The 17,933-nt window shown below is 40.1% G+C and overlaps 1 protein-coding gene across 1 annotated transcript in view; it reads left to right on the top strand.

Annotated features, from left to right (window-relative positions):
- The window catches only part of NUBP1 (nucleotide binding protein 1), a 45,338-nt gene that overhangs the window by 19,749 nt on the left and 7,656 nt on the right, over window positions 1-17,933 (top strand). Inside the window, exons 4-10 of the mRNA XM_033963142.1 lie at window positions 960-1,093; window positions 3,884-3,952; window positions 6,824-6,856; window positions 10,393-10,483; window positions 14,980-15,134; window positions 15,616-15,726; window positions 17,829-17,931. Of these exons, the coding sequence (XP_033819033.1) occupies window positions 960-1,093; window positions 3,884-3,952; window positions 6,824-6,856; window positions 10,393-10,483; window positions 14,980-15,134; window positions 15,616-15,726; window positions 17,829-17,931 (696 nt within the window). The remainder of the gene's footprint in view (window positions 1-959; window positions 1,094-3,883; window positions 3,953-6,823; window positions 6,857-10,392; window positions 10,484-14,979; window positions 15,135-15,615; window positions 15,727-17,828; window positions 17,932-17,933) is intronic.

Genomic DNA, 17,933 nt, shown 5'->3' with positions numbered 1-17,933 from the left:
TCTTGTAAAGAGGCACATCAGTTTTGAAGCCCACTCTGACAGTGTTTCATGTTTTGTCTGCTTCAGATTTAAGAATTGTGCTGCATGGGACTGAGCTAACTGCCACAGACAGGTATGTCTTAATAGATGTTTGTTTGTTTGTTTTTCTCTGTGAAGCAGGGTCGCAGAGTGAAGAGGCTTCAGCTTTATCAAGAGACTGGGTATCTCAAGATCCATAACGGTTAGTGCTGGTTGCACTCGGGTAGGTTGCTTCTTTATTCCATCTTGTTTTAAGGTTCATTTTATGAAAGTTGCAATGTTTATTCGTGTTGCTTACAGAGCAGAACAGTACAGTATTGGTTAGTGGGGGAGTTTTCCCGTATTCCCTCCTTTCCATTTAATTTTTTTTTACAGTGGTATTTGATTGCTTTGGTACAAACTGAGGAGCTGCAGCACAGCTTACTGGGGAAGGCAGTGGAGTTGAAGAAAATGATTGACATCTCCTGCAAACAAACTTGCGGTTTGAGGGTGACTACCCAGTTGTTCAAGACTAATGTCCCTCTATACAAGAAGGAAATATTAGGTTCTTACCTCAATCTTCTCTCTCATGTCATTTTTCTAAAAATACAAATGTTATGGCTCTTTGCAAATGTCCTCTGGTCTAATCTTGCTGTGCTCAAGACATCTGGTGTAGCCGATTCAAAATGGGTTTGGATATGTTTCTAGGAAAGATGCCTTGAAAGAATTGTTTGATTTTAGTCACATTTTTCCTAGAGAGAGAGTCGCAGTTCTACGCCAAGTAGATGTGATAGCTGCTGCTCATCTTTGGTACCAAGCTATAAAAAATTGACTTGGTCTTTGAGATTTATTTGGGTATATTCTAATGTTCTAAAACTGGCCACTGTCTGAGACAGAATGTTGGACTTGATGGACCTTTGATCTAACCCAGAATGGTATAAGAATGTTTGTTTCGTGTACAGCTATACAGGAAATAAAAGAGAAAATGAAAATGGTGAAACACAAGATTTTGGTATTATCAGGAAAAGGAGGTGTTGGCAAGAGCACTTTTAGTGCCCACTTAGTCCATGGATTGGCAGAGGATGAAACAAAGCAGGTTGGTAGCATTTATTGTTGGGGGGGGGGGGTATCTTACTGTAATAATCTCTATGAACCTGTGTTAGGATCCCTGGGTTTCTACAGTAAAAATTATTTGAAAAATGAATGCAAGGTGACTGACTGTGTGCACAGGAGCTGCATGAATGTCTTTCATAAAGAACAGCTTCTATTGTGTGGGGCTGATTCTGCCCTAGAAAATTATTTCTGCCATATTTAAATCTTGCTTTCAAGCAGAGGCAGAGAACAGAGTCCTTAACAGTAACTGATTGCTTTTTAAAAAAGTCTGGTTCCTTGAAAAGGTTCTTTCCCCTTTCAAAGGAAGACAATTCAAATTTATATCTCTATATGTGTTTTCCATATATCCTTTGTCTGTAAACTTTATTTTTTGCAGTTCTATCAACCTGAAATGGACTTTAATGAAAGAATCAAAGTTCCAAATATACAATAAAATAATCCAAGTTCCAAATATGCAATAAAACAGTCCACAAAAAAAAATAGAAAATCCACGTACAAATCAAAAGGACCTAATCTGCTAATGGTGCAGGACCCAACACGGTCCTCGTTTCAACAAGATGTCTTCTTCAGGGGTCCCTAAGAGTCTAGGATGATGTATACGTGGAAAAACTGTTGTGTTGCTTTGGTTTCCAGCAGCATTTGTCTCTCCACACAACAGTTTTTTCACGTGTACATCATCATAGACTCTTAGGGACCCCTGAAGAAGACATCTTGTCGAAACGTGGACCGTGTTGGGTCCTGCACCATTAGCGAATTAGGTCCTTTTGATTTGTATGTGGATTGTTTCATTGCATATTTGGAACTCTGATTCTTTCATTAAAGTCCATTTCAGGATCATCATCACTCCACAGTGGGGTTTTTTTTGTTTTTCTTTGTTTCTCTTGGACTCATTCTCTGTGGATTCTCTGGTGTCAGTTCTCTTTGGTTTGTGCAGTTCTATCAATACCACATTTTCCAAAAGGATATACCCTGTTCTAGTTTTTAGGCTCGGGCCTGTCATGATGTACACAGAAAAACTTTTAGATGTTCTACCATTTAGACAGTGAGCATAATTTAATAGGCTGTTAACATCCTGGATGTATTCTGTAGATTCCTAGCTTAACTAACTGGGTGCAGAAGGTAAATAATGAAAAGTTATTGCTAAAAATTTCACAGGTGGTGCAAAGCATTAGCAACAAATTTGTTTCTAGGCAGGTGATTTGTTTATTTCCAAAGAATATTCTCTGCAAAGTACACTGAACATTTCATTTAACATGAAAGTTCATGTCTCCATATTTGAGACATTTAAATTAGAACATATGATACTACAGCAGCCATTCTGTATTGATATTTTAAAAATATCACCTTGACCCTCAATTTTATGCCGTCCTTCTGCTTTCCTTCTTATTACTAGGTCCTGATTTTTGCTGCACTTTGATTTGTGCCTTTAACTGAAGGTGCTCATTTTATTATGGCTCTGCCTTCTGTTACTTTTGGCCCTGATTCTATAAGACACCTAGTTTTTAATTTATTTAAAAAGCTTAATCTATGCCAATAGTATAACATTACATTAGTATTTCTGGTGCCTCTTTCCCTGGAGCTATTCCTGCCGCCTCATTTGTTTCCCACAAGCAAGTTACTCAGAAGTGTTTCTGCTCCGCTCCTGCAGTTTTATTATTTTTGGGTATTTTTCCACGTGTTCAATTGGAGGCTCAGTGCCCAGAGGGTCCCGCTTGTAAGGACCTCTGCCTGGGAGAAGATGCAGACTTGCGCTGCTGAAGTCTGCTGCTAGCAGGATCGGCCCTCAGGAACACATAGCTAGCCAGCCCGCTTTTCTATCTTATGAAGCTCAGGAGCCATCCCCTGCATAGCTGCTCGCATTTTTTTCAAGAGCTTGAGGGCAGGCTGTTTGATTCCTTCTTGACTCAGCCAAGATTAATAGTGGGCTGGCTGTGTGGGCCTCCTCCCCCCAACTCCCCTTCATAACAAGGTTTTCTAGGAGTTGCGTCTCGGTCTGACTGGCAGACCGAAGACCAGGTTTGACCAGTGAATCTGTGAGGTAGATTCTTCTTCATTTGTTCCAGCTGAATTCCTATGCTGAAACAGGCAGGTGCCACATAACAATGGTGAATGGCCTATGGGGAAAATCGGGGGAGGGGGGTGTCTTCAGAAGTCAAATTTGAAGGTTTCTACAGCAAGAGCCTAAGTCCCTCCTCTAAAACCCCTTTCCCTGCATTTCTTGGAAGCTCAGTGCTATTGTATTACTGTTGATAGGGTTGTAATTGTAAGATTTAAGGTTTTATTAAAAATGTGGTTAATCGCCTATTTACATTTTAGGCGATATACAGTACAATTAAAATGAGGGGAGCAAAATTAAAATAATTAACAAAAGCCAAATCTTGGACGAGACTGACAGACAAACTGGAAACAAGAGGGCAGAGGGTGAAATACAATATTATCAGAAAAGAAAACAGTTAAGGACATCACAAGAGGGTAGAAAAAAGTTAGTTTAGAGCTGCCTTTTCAAAGATTGTGAGAGTCCTAAGTTATAGAGTAAAAACATCTCTATAGAGGAAGCTTTTTAATCCTCCTTTAAATTTATCAATGTTTGATCCCTCCCTCAGATAGGAGGGCAGGGAGTTCCAAATTTGAGGTGCTGTAACTGCAAATGCAATTCCATGAATCTTGCCCAAGAGTGATATATCTTAAGTTTCCCTCTGTTTGTTGCTGTTTTGAGGGAATGGATAGTTTGGGCAGTTCTCACTTTCTTTTACTCCTGATGTGCATTTTTTAGGTTGCTCTGCTCGATATTGACATTTGCGGACCATCCATTCCAAAAATGATGGGTCTGGAAGGTGAGCAGGTAAGCATTGTCTATTGGATTTGCTTCTAAATAGAAATATCCAGGATGTGTAAATAATAAGTTTGCCGCATCATAAAAAGCTCATCTACATAAAAATACATTTTCCAGTGTAATAGGAATGATATGTTGAACTTTAGGGTACTCATCTATTCTTGCGAGCATACTGCAGAAAGATGTTGCACAGCTTTTGAAACCTTCTTCTCCGAGGAGTCTGCTGCTGCTCCCTTTAGTTTCTTTCTGCAGGTGAGCATGACAGGTGTCTTCTGATCTGCTCAGTTTATTTTTTATTTTGTGATAGTTTTGCGGTTTTTCACTCTAGTTGCTGGACCCGGAAGAGTGGTCGTTGACCTTGAGGGTGTTCCAAGGCAGGTTGGGGATGTCTGATCTGATGACAACAGTACACAACAAGAAAGCGCCTCGGTCTTTCAACTGAAGATATGAGACCAGAAGTGCAGGGCTGGATGCCCTGGTACAATTATAGCCAAAGTTCAGACTGCCATATAAGTTTCCTCCATAGCCCCTGATAGGGCCGGGTGGCCCGTCGCATAGCATGTCACCCAGGGAGGGCAATCCTCATGGCCCTGGATTGGCCCAGGCATCCAATTGTCTCCGGCTCCTGGTGAATTCAGAATTGCTCACACAGGGGCTGATTGCTGTAGAAGATCTGGGTCATTTTGGTCTTACAGCATGGCTCTTGAGTGCATGGTCTTAGTCAAGAAAGGATATTCAGAAGTAGTCGTTACCACCCTACTGAAAGCCAAGAAATCATCCACTATATGCCAAAGCATGGGACAATTTCAGTGCTGGTGCAATAAGGAGAATCGAGCTCAACAAAGCCCCAGTATCGTCGGTACTGGCCTTCCTTCAAGAGGGCCTGGACAAGGGATTAGCAGTGGCATCCTTTAAGATGCAGATGAGCAAGCCTGGCTTGCTTTAGAGGCTGAGGGAAGCGAGTTTCCTTGGCTGCTTACCCAGACATTATTAGATTCTTCAAAGGAGCCCTGAGGCTCAGGCTTCAGATCAGAGATCCCTTTCCTTCCTGGAATCTCAACATTGTTTTAGAGGGTCTTAGGAGGGGCCCGTATGAGCTTTTGGAGGAAGCTTCTTTCATGGATCTTACGATCAAAGCGGTATTCCTAGTTGCAATTAACTTGGCCAGAAGAGTCTCAGAATTGCAAGCTTTGTCATGCAGGAACTGTTTCTGAAGATCACAGAAATGGGAGTGACCTTGTGTATAGTACCTTCCTTTTTGCCAAAGGTTGTTTCAGCATTTCACATCAATCATGAAGTCAGACCTACCAGCTTTTCAACCCAAGGGGTTATAAGAAGAAAGACAAGGCTTTGCTTCTGGATGTCCGCAGTGTTCTTACTTTACCTGAAAGTGACTGAGTTTCATCTATCGGACCATCTCTTTGTACTAAGCAAAGAGATGAGCTGAGGCAGATCAGCCTCCAAGGCCCCATTTCCCAGTGGATTTGGACAACGATCTCCTCCACCACATTGTCTGTGGCAAACAACTGCCGGTACTGTTGAAAGCACATTCGACCAGAGGAGTAACCTCCGGATGGCAATTCCTCCGGAAGAAAAAGGTAGATCTACGACATGGTCTTCTCTATACACTTTCATTAAATTCTATAGCAATATTTCTCAACATGTGGTACATGTATCCTTAGGAGTATGCGGCCTTACTTCTGCAGAGGATATTCCCTGCTGCCGACGGGGATCCCTGCCTGTCCCCCTGTAGAAGCCGCTGCTTCCGGGGATCCCTCCTTCCCTCCCTGCTGGTGGGCAGTGGTGAAAAATGCTGCACATGATCTGGGAGATGAGAGAGAGGGAGAAATGTTGGATGTGGCAGTAGAGGTGGTGGGAGAGATGCCTGGATCTCTCAAAACAGGTGGACAGTGAGAGAGAGTGAAACATGTTGCCAATAGGGTTGGAGGAGAGAGGAAGAATAGTTGGACTCATGGAGGGACAGAGAGAGATGTTGGTTGGGAAAGGGAATGAGGTTCGGAGGAGAGGAAGCATGCAGGAGGCAGAAAGAAAGAAATATTGGATGCACAGTCAGAAGGCAGTGCAACCAGACACTCATGAAATCACAAGACAAAGGTAGGAAAAATTATTTTATTTTCAATTTAGTGATCAAAATGTGTCAGTTTAAGAATTTATATCTGCTCTCTATATTTTGCACTGTCTATTTTTCTATAGTTGTTACTAAGGTGACATTGCATATTTTAGTCATATGCCTTGACTCTTTGAAAAAATACCAAATATAAATGATAATTAACATTTTCCCTGCATACAGTGTGCTTTCAGTTTTTTTAAAATTTTGTGATTATCATTATGTATTAAGATTATATTGTGTATATGAAAAATGGATGGAAGAAATTGCAATACAATTAGTACTATTATGGGGTGGAGTCGGGCGGAGCTTGGGTGGGTCAGGGGCGGGGCTTGGGCAGAATATGGGCCTCAGAAGGAGCTATCATTTGTATTCAGTACACAATCATCCAGCTCTCGTATGTGTAGTGTAGAAGAAATTGCCTAAAAGTGTTGAGTATGCAGTACAATAACTTATCTTCCCATATATATCTATTAAGTAGTCCAAGTGTATCAGATTGGTCCACAAACCCAGTGACATTCAATATAAATCGCTATTCAAAAAAATGAAAAAAATAACTGCAATTTGTCTATTTAGCTCAGTTTGCAATTTTCTGAAATACTGGGAGGGTCCATAGAGATCTGAAAATATATGCATATTTTTCACAGGAATTTGCATAGTTCTTTGAGAATTATGCATGTTCCTGACATCAAATTGTGATATTTTTTTTAATCCTTTAAAAGTGAGTTGTTTTGTTTCGTTTTTACTTCTAGGTGCACCAGAGTGGTTCTGGGTGGTCTCCTGTGGTAAGTTCTATGCTTAATGCTCTTTCACAAGCACTCTGCTGCAGAAGTTAATGCAGTTGTCTCTCAAACCTTTTTAGCTCTGGCACACTAAACAGCAAATATTTTTCGTGGCACATTATAATTGAAATTATAAAATTGCAAAACCAACAAAAAATTAAATTTGAGAGTTATTTATTTAAGGGCTCCTTTTACGAAGGTGTGCTATCGTTTTTTGCACGCGCTACAATGCGCGCTAGATGCTAACGCCTCCATAGAGCTGGCATTAGTATTTTCCGTGTAGCGCAGGGTTAGTGCACGGCATTGTAGCGCACCTTCGTAAAAGGAGCCCTAAGTTCTTTAAGCTATGTATGGGTAATTGTAACAACAGTGAAACTAAAGTAGATAGAATAGAATTGCTAATTGATGTGATGGATGCACTTGTTTTTGAGCGCAAATGACGAGAATGCAGCTTGATAGTCAACATGCATTTCATCATTTACCAACTGCAGTCGTTCTCTTTTTCTATTTAATTTCTGTCAGAGCTGAAATCCAAGTTTGCAAAGATAAGAAGATAACGGTAACAAAGCCTCGATTGCTTTGTTGCTCAATTTAGGATAACTACTGTATAAAAAATAAAACAAAAATTACTTGCCAATCATGTCAAAGAATGATGCTTGTCTGGGTGGTTGTGTCCTTACATACGCAGACGCTTATAATATTGATAGATTCTTGCATTCGCGGCGTACACATATTCTAGTGTATACTTATGAAAGGAATTTTAAAAAGTAAAATTCTGGAATCTCTCGTGGCACACAGTTTGAGAAACTCTGAGGGCTCCTTTTACTAAGCTGCGATAGCGTTTTTAGCGCGCGCTAAACCCGTGCTACGCGGCTAGAACTAACGCCAGCTCAATGCTGGCATTAGCGTCTAGCGCGCACGGCAATTCTGAGCACGCTAAGCGCGCGCTAAAACCACTATCACAGCTTAGTAAAAGGAGTCCTAAGTTAATGCATAGTGCAGAGCTTTTTTAAACAATCTTGCCACTCATGCTGTATAACAAAAATAACATTTTCTTAGTCTTGTTACTCCTGTAAAAGAATAAAACTACGTGCATGCTATTTTAAAAAAAAAAAACCAAAATATTGTCTCTATCCTTTTTGTTCTTTCCTTTTTGTTTCCTTTAACTCCCCAGCTCTTTTCTGTCTTGCCCATACTTGACCCTACCACTTCCTTCACCATTCAGCTGTGCAGTAAAAGGCAGCAGCAGCTCATGCCATCCAAAGTTTAATCTTTTTGCAGCAGAAAATAATGCAGCTGCAGCTTATTGTCTAATCCACACAGACTGGAAAAGCCGGCCTCGCTCCGCTTTCCACCCTTTGGGTTGAACTTTCTTTTCAGTGTTTTTGTTGGCCAACCTTGCCATCTTCTTGTTGGGGTCTGTGCATGCTGCTGCTGATCTCGCAACCACCTTGTACCAATTTTTGTGGTTCCATCGAGTTCCCCCAGGAGTAGTTATTTTTAGGGGTTTTAGCTGAGGGTTGCTGGTCTTATCAGAGATCTGATAGGGAGTTAATGCCAGGATGTTGCGATGACACTACACAAGGAACAATATTTTAATGCTCTCCATGAGCACTTTGGAACAATTGAATTTTATTTTTTTCTCTTGACAAGGTCGAATGTTTGCTTTTGAATTTTAATAACCAGTATTTGGAGAATCACGCTGTCATCTTGTACTGTGAAAGTGAACTTGCATACTGTTTAACTAAAGTTTAATAAATCAATATCAAAATTATTAAACTTTCAAATGAAATATAGGGCTCCTTTTACAAAGGTGCACTAGCGTTTTGAGCGCATGCTAGCCGAAAAATTAGCACCTGCTTAAAAGGAGGCGGTAGCGGCTAATGCGCGTGGCATTTTGCGCTAAAACCACTAGCGCGCCTTTGTAAAAGGAGCCCATAGTCAATTTTTCTTTGTCTCTTGAGAACACAACATATGATGTTCGTTAACAATACATATAAAAGTAAGATAGAAACCTTATTAGAACATAAGAAGTGCCTCTGCTGGGTCAGACCAGAGGTCCATCGTGCCCAGCAGTCCGCTCCCGCGGCGGCCCAACAGGTCCAGGACCTGTGTAGTATTCCTCTATCTATACCCCTCTATCCCCTTTTCCTTCAGAAAACTGTCCAATCCCTTCTTGAACCCTAATACCGTACTCTGTCCTATCACGCCCTCTGGAAGCGCATTCCAGGTGTCCACCACCCGTTGGGTGAAGAAAAACTTCCTAGCACTGGTTTTGAATCTGTCCCCTTTTAACTTTTCCAAATGCCCTCTCGTTCTTGTGGTTTTCAAAAGTTTGAAGAATCTGTCCCTCTCTTCTTTCTCTATGCCCTTTATGATCTTGTAAGTCTCTATCATATCCCCTCTAATTCTCCTCTTCTCCAGGGAAAAGAGCCCCAGTTTTTCCAGCCTCTCAGTGTATGAAAGGTTTTCCATACCCTTTATCTGAACCCTCTCGAGTGTCGCCATATCCTTCTTAAGGTATAGCGACCAATATTGGCTGTAGAAACTACAGGACTTTATTATTTTCCAAGCCACCCTCTAGAGCTTAAGTAAAAGTCCAAGAAATGCATCTTGCTATAGAAGGGATCCTTTTCAGAAATTACAATTCAGCCAGAGGATGGTTTAACAGAATAAAAGGCTAGGAAGTAGGGAGCCAGCATTCAAATCCTGCTTCTGTCATGTTCCCTTTCTGTTATAATCTGTCTGGGGGTGGAGACTTTAGTACCTGTATATTTGCTGTAGAGACCCCTAAATTAGGAGACTGTTCAATGCTGAAACAATACAAATAGCTGAAAATCATTATTATTTTAAAAAAGCCATTGCCATCGCTAGGATTCCAGTAGTGTACCATCTGTGTTATAATCATCATCCCTTCGTTTTCCTGTTTCCATTGGGAATTGTCCTGGTTTGTTATACCGCCTTTCGTACTTCTAAAGTGGTGTACAGTTTTTTTTATAAAAAAGAGGATTTTACAAATTAACAATACAAGTCAACATTAATAAGACGTACTAATGTATGAGAAACAGGAGGATAAAAGGGGGGAACTCAATAAATAGGATAGAGAGACATTCAGGGGAATTACAAAAGGGCAAGGGAATCCTGTCTGAGATGGGCCTTTAAGGCATAGTTTTAGATTTCAAAAGCATCGGGAAATAAAAAAATTTTCAGTTTTGATTTGAAGTGTTTTAAAGTGATCAGTAGCTAACCATGCCCAAGTTCCAGAAGTACATCTCTTCTTTTTGCTTCCTCTGTGGGAATTAAGGGCTGGAAAACTAAAGACGGTAACGTAAACTGAATCCTGTAAGTTGCAGGCAACCAATGCAATGACTTCCACAAGGGCGTTGCGTAATCATGTCCTTTTTTTATATGACTGCAACCACACCCCGGTGTGTTAACTGCTACTTTATGCAACTGCTTTAAGTCATTTTACAATTGTGGTGCAAGTTCTGGCTATTGATTTAAAGTGGGCTTTCATTTGTCCATCTATTCTCTTTCAGTATGTTGATGACAACTTAGCAGTGATGTCAATTGGTTTCCTGCTCAACAGTCCTGATGATGCTGTTATATGGCGGGGACCCAAGAAAAATGGTTGGAATCCACATAGTCTATATTTGGTATATCTGTGAGTTGATGAATGTCTTAACCAAACCTGTTCACGGTTTCAGCACACAAGGCCATAAAACAACCTATTTGTACCATTAGTCTTGGGGTTTATGGGATGCTATAATTAACTTTTGATATTTTTGTTTCTTATTTATTATATCTGAAATGGAAAATAGTGTGGGGGTTTGTTTTGTTTTGTCTACTATTGACTCTCCTCCCCATTAAACCAGGCTAATTTTTGTATCAGCATGTCCCTGGATACTAATTCTCCTTGCCAGCCCTTTTGGATCAGTTAATGAGCCCCCTTTCTTCTCTCAACTTATAAAACAGTCATTCAGTGTACACAAGCTCCATCTTGCTCATGTTATGCACTTGTTGACTTAGTGGATTGCAGAAGTGCAATACAATGAAAAAAAAGGTAGTTTTTATTATCTTTAATATTTTTCATTTGATTACCTCCATTTTCAAATTAAGTTTGAAGCAAGTAAAAATTCAAATATATAACATCTAAAAACATAACTACCCAACTCACATACTTAAATGCCCACCAATATTTCTAGCCCACACTACTGCAGTTTATTTTATATACTGGTACTTGTAAGCTTCACAATTTACAGTACAAAATAGCACATAGCCAGATGCAATTTAAAATGCAATAACTGGATAGAATGAAAGGATAAAGAGAGAAAAAAATATGCTTCTAAATAATAGACCACCAGTCTTCAGCTAAAAATCAGCCTTAAGGGAAAGTTTGACCAAACAACCAGGCATTTATTTTTGTTCAAAACATGAAATATTACTTCACATAACATAAATCAAAGGGAATGGAATTCTTCAGAAACAGCCCCTTTTCTACAAAAACACATTGCTGTTTGCACTGCAACTTTATCTTATCAGGTATTTTTAAAAACATCTCCATTGAGAACTGAAGAGGCCTTTCAGCACAAAAAGCATTAGTTTCTCTATCAGGTAGCCACAATCTAAGTTCATATTTATTTGATATACCACAAATCAATCTAAAAAGCAGCTAAGCTGTTTGCAAGAGAATAAAAAATATATGGGGAAAAATGAGATGAGAGAGGCCAGAAAACTAGATGGGAGGATTTCAGACCAAATCCTGTAATTCATAATCAACAAATGCAATGACTATAAGAAACACTTTCATTCTTCATTCATGCCCGTTTTTTATGACCGCAGCCATGCCTTGATGATTTGAGACAGCTGCTTCCTTATCATACATAGGCTCAGGCCAGACAAGTGGATGTTGTATCCATTGACCAGCAGATGGAGACAGAAAGAAGTTTGTATATGCACTAGCCTTCCTTTTAGACGAAGCACATTTAGCAGTTTTATTTTGGCTGTCGGTAAGTTACATAGTAACATAGTAAATGATAGCAGATAAAGACCTGAATGGCCCATCCAGTCTGCCCATTAGTTATATCCATTAAAAATTCATGATTAAATTAACTTGCCTCCTCTTTGATATTTCTGGAAAATAGACTGTACAGTCCACCTGGTATTGCACCAGGTTCCAAATGATGAAGTTGCCGTCCAAGCTCTCTCCAGCCTATCCAACCATCCTGTTTGCAGGATATCTATCATAAGCCTGGCCAGTAACATCCTCATGTTCCAAGTTAGTAGAGTTCCCATTGATGCCCTCCCCAGCCCGTTCTACACCACATCACCCCATATTTTGTTCTCCCACTGTTTTTTCTGGGTTTTAACTTTGCATTATAGTAAACTCTGTTTTCTTCTCAGTCCAGTTTATTAACAGCGGTTTCTTACTGAGTGAGAATCTTTTTGTTCTGTTCTCACTGGATTGATCTGTGATCCTGCTTCTGGCTTGTTAAGTTAGTGGGATTAGTTAGTGGCAGTATTTTTGAAGGGATAAGTTGCCTATAAATATTAACATCTTTTTTTTTTTGTGGGACATCTTTAACAAAGAAATATTAAAAATGATGGCAGGAAAAGGATCATTTTGGCCCATTTTATTTACTTGGTTTCCATTAAAGAATATACAGTAAAGAAGAAACTCCTTAAAAGCTAAATTTACAAGTTGAAAAATGCATGCTCAGAGTATTGGACAAAGGCACATTTCTCCCAGTGGATGAGATGGGTGGTGTATGTGTGTTCTGGTCCTGCCCACACCATCCCACACTAACTGTTGTGGCACCCAGTGTACCACTACGGGAAACGGAATGGTGCTTAGCCCTTCCTTGCCCTTTCCATAAAGCAATGCCAGAAGATGCCTAACCCCCCCCCCCCCCCCCCAACATATTGCTCAAGGTAATGCCCTAGATCAGTTATGTACAATATATGGGTAGTAACTAGGTAGTGTAATAGTGGCAGAGGGATGTATGTATATATATATATATATATATATATATATAGGCAGTTTGTACAAACATCTATCATCTCCAGTGCTACTTATGCATGTGTGGCTGGGTGATGCACGATGTACAGCATGGAGTGACGCTGATACTAGGAAGCCGAGGATTTGAGAAGCGATGATGGCAGAGCATTGACAGGTCTCGGTGGATAAAGGCCCCAAAGGGGGATGGAAGGGGGTCATGATGGTGGCCTGCTAGAGAGAGGATATGTCCAGTCACTATTTTGAGACCTTTTTAGCTTTAATTGAAAATTTTTTAAAAAATTCCATCCAGATGTAAATGAGCCATGATTCCTTTGCTAACTTTTGTTCATCTATTTCAATAATCTCTGGTTGATTCTTCTGTTCCAAGATAATTTTGGAATAGAATCATCTCATTCTCTAGCTGAATTTAGGAAATCTTGTTAGCCCTTTTTGTAAAGGATGAATCGGTATATAAGACCAAGGATTGGATTGGATTGAAAAAAGACCAGGTTTGCTTCAAATGCATATGAAAACCTTAATAACTTGCATGAGAAACTTGCAACATGGCCTTTTCTCCCCCCCCCCCCAAAAAAAAAAAAAAATCAGCTTGCAAACACATTTTCACATGCTGATTTTTGCTGAATTCTATTTTGAGGTGTGTGTGTGTGTGTGATATTGCATTACAGTAGTTCAGTAATGCAGAATTTTATGAAAATAGTTGTTTTGATATATAGTACTGCCTTTCCTTTAATAAACATTCAAAAAAGTATATGATTTGCAAAGGGGAGATATACAGTTGTTTGGCAAAAGGGGTCTTTTTTGAAGGAAAAATATCAAATTTTCATCATTTTTGCACATCTAAGGGTATTTTATGCTTGTTTCATAGAATATCCAGTTCTGCCAAATAGCTTTGCAGATAAGTACATCAACCTAAGAGATAATTAATGCAGCCTTAGAAACAGAAAAATTAAGGAATCTCTAGATGTGGACTTAAAAGATTTCTTTGTTGGTTTAACATCTCTATGTAGTATTTATTTTTTTCCCTGTACTGTATATTGTAAGTAACAACAAAAGCTCACTTGTATACCGCAAATACCATTAAGTTCTATGCGGTTCACAGAAATTAGCAATACAAATGAATTAACAATTTTTAAGCTCCAGCGAGATGAATGACCAATATCTAACTTCCAAAAGATTCTGTAAAGAGATGCGTCTTTAGAGCACGCCGAAACTGTTGATACGAATTTGAAAATGTGAATATGTGAGTTAGATCTCTAATCCATGAAGCTGCCTGAAAGGAAAGTAGACGCTCCCTCAAAACTGAAACAGCCCGCAAATGCTCCTACTTGCATTTCATACCCAAATTTTGGCACACCAACCCCCATCTGTCAGATCACTAGATGGACTCTGGAACTTCAGGAAGGCCGTGAAAACCTTCCTCTTTACTAACCCAGCGCCGTAGTCATTCACCCAGAAAGGTTACTCATTCAACACACCTACGCCACCTAATATCACCAGATGCTACTTAGTGCATATGTTTTATTGTCATGTCTATATTGTAATTTATGTAAATTATGTCATCTCTGTTCTGTCTGGATTATTATGGATGCACTTTATAACCCGTTCTGGGCTCCTTTGGGAGGACGGGCTAAAAAAATTGAATAAATAAATAAATATCCCTTTGCAGAAGGAAACAAGAATAATGAATGAGATTTCCTAGAATGTTTAGAGTTTGTAATAATGAAAGATTCCATAAGATACTCTGGGAGTAGACCTGTTAATGCCAAACTTAAATTTAATCCATGCTTCAACCGGAAGCCAATGCAGTTGACGATAGTAATTAAAATTAGATAAAAGATCATATGGCCTTTCTAGTCTGCCTGACCATGTCATCTTCCTCACTTTTAGAGATCTGCTGTTCTCCCATTTAGAATTCATTGTTTTTGTGTGGATCCCATGACTTTCCTTATCCCCCTATACAAGGGTAAAAAATGGCTGCAGGTCATTAGGACCCAGTCCAGCTTTGCTTCATTGTACCTATGGGCATGGATGAATCTGGAAAGACTGTGCCATTTCAGCATGTTTTAAAGAAAGCAATTCCTGGGCAATTTTTATTTATTTTATTTAGGCATGATCAAACAGTTTCTGCGGGATGTGGACTGGGGCGAACTTGATTACCTTATTATCGACACACCTCCAGGCACTTCAGATGAACATCTCTCTATTGTACAGTATCTCAGAGCTGCACAGATAGATGGTGCAGTGGTAATCACCACCCCTCAGGTAAAGTGTGGGCAGAAGAGGGGAAAACAGTACAATGACTAAGAGCGAATATTAGCATGACAAATAATTAATGCATTGCCTTACCAGTTTCGTTAGTGTAACACGTGAGCATTGTCATATAGTTCAATGTGGTGTCAAGTTTGTATCTGGTCAGTGGGTGTCACTGTATTTGAATGGCTGGGAGTCTTTTATAACATGCATACTTGGCCAGCATGAGAAGCAGAAACCAGGCTCGGGAACTAAATCCAGCATAGAACAGTATTCTTTTTAACAAACTCTTCTTAAAAGAAAATGTATTGACTTCCAGTCTATTTGGTATAAACTTATAGAACGGTCTGTCTATCCCCCCCCTTTTTAACTATAAATTATTCTAAAAGACTTGTAATTCTAGAGGGAAACAATTTAGTAAATCAGGCTCTTACATTAGAAATAAGCCTTTTTCTGTTTTGACTGAAATAATTGCACTATCTTATGTTTGTAGGAAGTATCGCTTCAAGATGTCAGGAAAGAGATTAACTTCTGTCATAAAGTCAAGCTGCCCATCATAGGTGTTGTAGAAAATATGAGTGGTTTTATATGCCCAAAATGTAAGGTAAGAGTTTATGTAGTTAAAATATTTGCTTATTCATGGCACAGAAAGAGTAGTAATCGAGTGAAAATGGACTGAATAGTGTCTGTAATGAACCATATCTTTCCCCTGTGTGTGTGTATAAAATTATGAAGTACCATAGGTTTCTATGGTACCTTGTGTGTCTAAAGGCTCCTTTTACTAAGGTGCGCTAGCGTTTTTAGTGCACGCACAAGATTAGTGCGCACTAGCTGAAAAACTACCGCCTGCTTAAAAGGAGGTGGTAGCGGATAGCGTGCACTAAAACCGCTAGCGCGCCTTTGTAAAAGGAGCCCTAAGTGCTTTGAAAATGAGCCTCTATGTCATAGAACCCGCTTCAATGTGTAGCACAAAACTTGGTATAAGCAAGAATATTTTACAGAGAGAGAAGCAGCTGGAGCAATATCAAACAAAATTACAAAAAATTGTATTGTAAGGGTGACTTATAACTCTCTGTGGCAGGGAAGAGAATCCTAAGAGAGAAATTAAGATATGTTGCCAGGTGTTTAAACTAGAGATGGATTGGAGATAGCAAAAGCATGACCAGAGTGGGGGAATGACAAAAGAAATCGTGTACAGGCAATCCCCGAGTTACAGACATCTGACTTAAGTACGACTCGTACTTAAGAACGCAGTTGCAGCTTCATTTGATTTCACTGAACAGTATTTCCAGTGGCATAGGCTCCTACACTTCTCCTGCATCAGATTCAGGAATGATGCATGGCCACATTAAGAACAGTGTGTGATTATGCATGCTATATCTTAGAGGGAACACTGGGACAGTTGGCCCTTTTGTCAGCTGGGAGCAGAGGTAAGCAGAAAGAATCTTAAAATCTGCAAGTTCTGAGTTACATACAAATCTGACTTAAGAACAGCTTTAAAGATGTAACTCTTAACCCGGGGCCTGCCTGTAATTCACTCATCAGCTACAAAGTAGAAGGGTATAGCAGGCACAAAGCTATACAAATCAAAAACAGCTGGAACAGATCAGAATCTAAGCAGTAATGTTGCCGATTTGTAACCCTAAATGGTGGAAATTGAATATGGTTGCTGTTACAGAGATGTGGTTCATGGAGTCCCATGAGTGGGCTATTAGTCCATACCAGGCTATAATCTGGCAGAAAATGGGGGAGGAGTTGCTCTATCAAAAATATTAAAACAACTGAAATTCATGGGCAAAGCAGGGTTGGCTCTTCATCCACACTGGTAGGGTCTGCGGATCTTTTAACTTAGGGGAACTGTACAGCCATGATATCCAGAATGTAGGTTTGAAGGGAGATGTGATGTTGCTGAGAGAGATCATGAATGCCCTTCAAGGGACTCTGCTTAGACAAACGGTGATGAAAACATATGAGGGAAGGAGCAATATTAGACCTACTACTACCCATCATTTCCAGTGTAAAGCATGATGATAAGTTGAGACCTCCATTTTTCCCCCCAAAAAAGGAGGAAAAATGGTTGATTTGAATATAAGTCGGGCGGCTTAATATTCAAGTGCCCTGCCAGGCACTGTACCCAGCCCCCTTCCCTCCCTCTGTCAGGCTCTGCACCCAGGCACTGTACACAGCCCCAATCCTTCTCTCCCAGGCTCCCCACCTTGTCCCCCCTCCCTGCCCTGTCCATCGTACCACCTCTGCCGCTGGAATCCCTGGCGGTCCAGAGGTGTAGCGGGCAGGAACAAGCTTTATACACTGAGAGGCTAGGGAAACTGGGCCTCTTCTCCCTTGAAAAAAAGAGACTGATAGGGGACATGATCAAAACATTCAAGATATTGAAGGGAATAGACTTAGTAGAGAAAGAGAGATTGTTCACCTTCTCCAAGGTGGAGGGCACTCTCTAAAGTTAAAAGGAGATAGATTCCGTAAGGAAGTTCTTCTTCACCCAGAGAGTGGTAGAAATCTGGAATGCTCTTCCAGAGGCTGTTATAGGGGAAAACACCCTCCAGGGATTCAACAAAAGGTTAGATAAGTTCCTGCTGAACCAGAATGTATGCAGGTAAGGCTAGACTCAGATAGGGCACTGGTCTTTGACCCAGCAGCGGCAATTCTTATGTTTACCTTGGTGTTAATATTGTTTTCCTTTTTTAGACTGAATCTCAGATCTTCCCTCCAACAACTGGTGGTGCAGAGAAAATGTGTCAAGATTTAAATATTACTCTCCTGGGTAAAGTGCCTCTTGATCCCCAGATAGGT

This window comes from Geotrypetes seraphini, chromosome 11 (genome assembly GCF_902459505.1).
Source record: "Geotrypetes seraphini chromosome 11, aGeoSer1.1, whole genome shotgun sequence".
Lineage (NCBI taxonomy): Eukaryota > Metazoa > Chordata > Amphibia > Gymnophiona > Dermophiidae > Geotrypetes > Geotrypetes seraphini.
The sequence above is the reverse complement of the archived record's forward strand: the minus strand, read 5'-3'. Positions and strand labels throughout refer to the sequence as shown.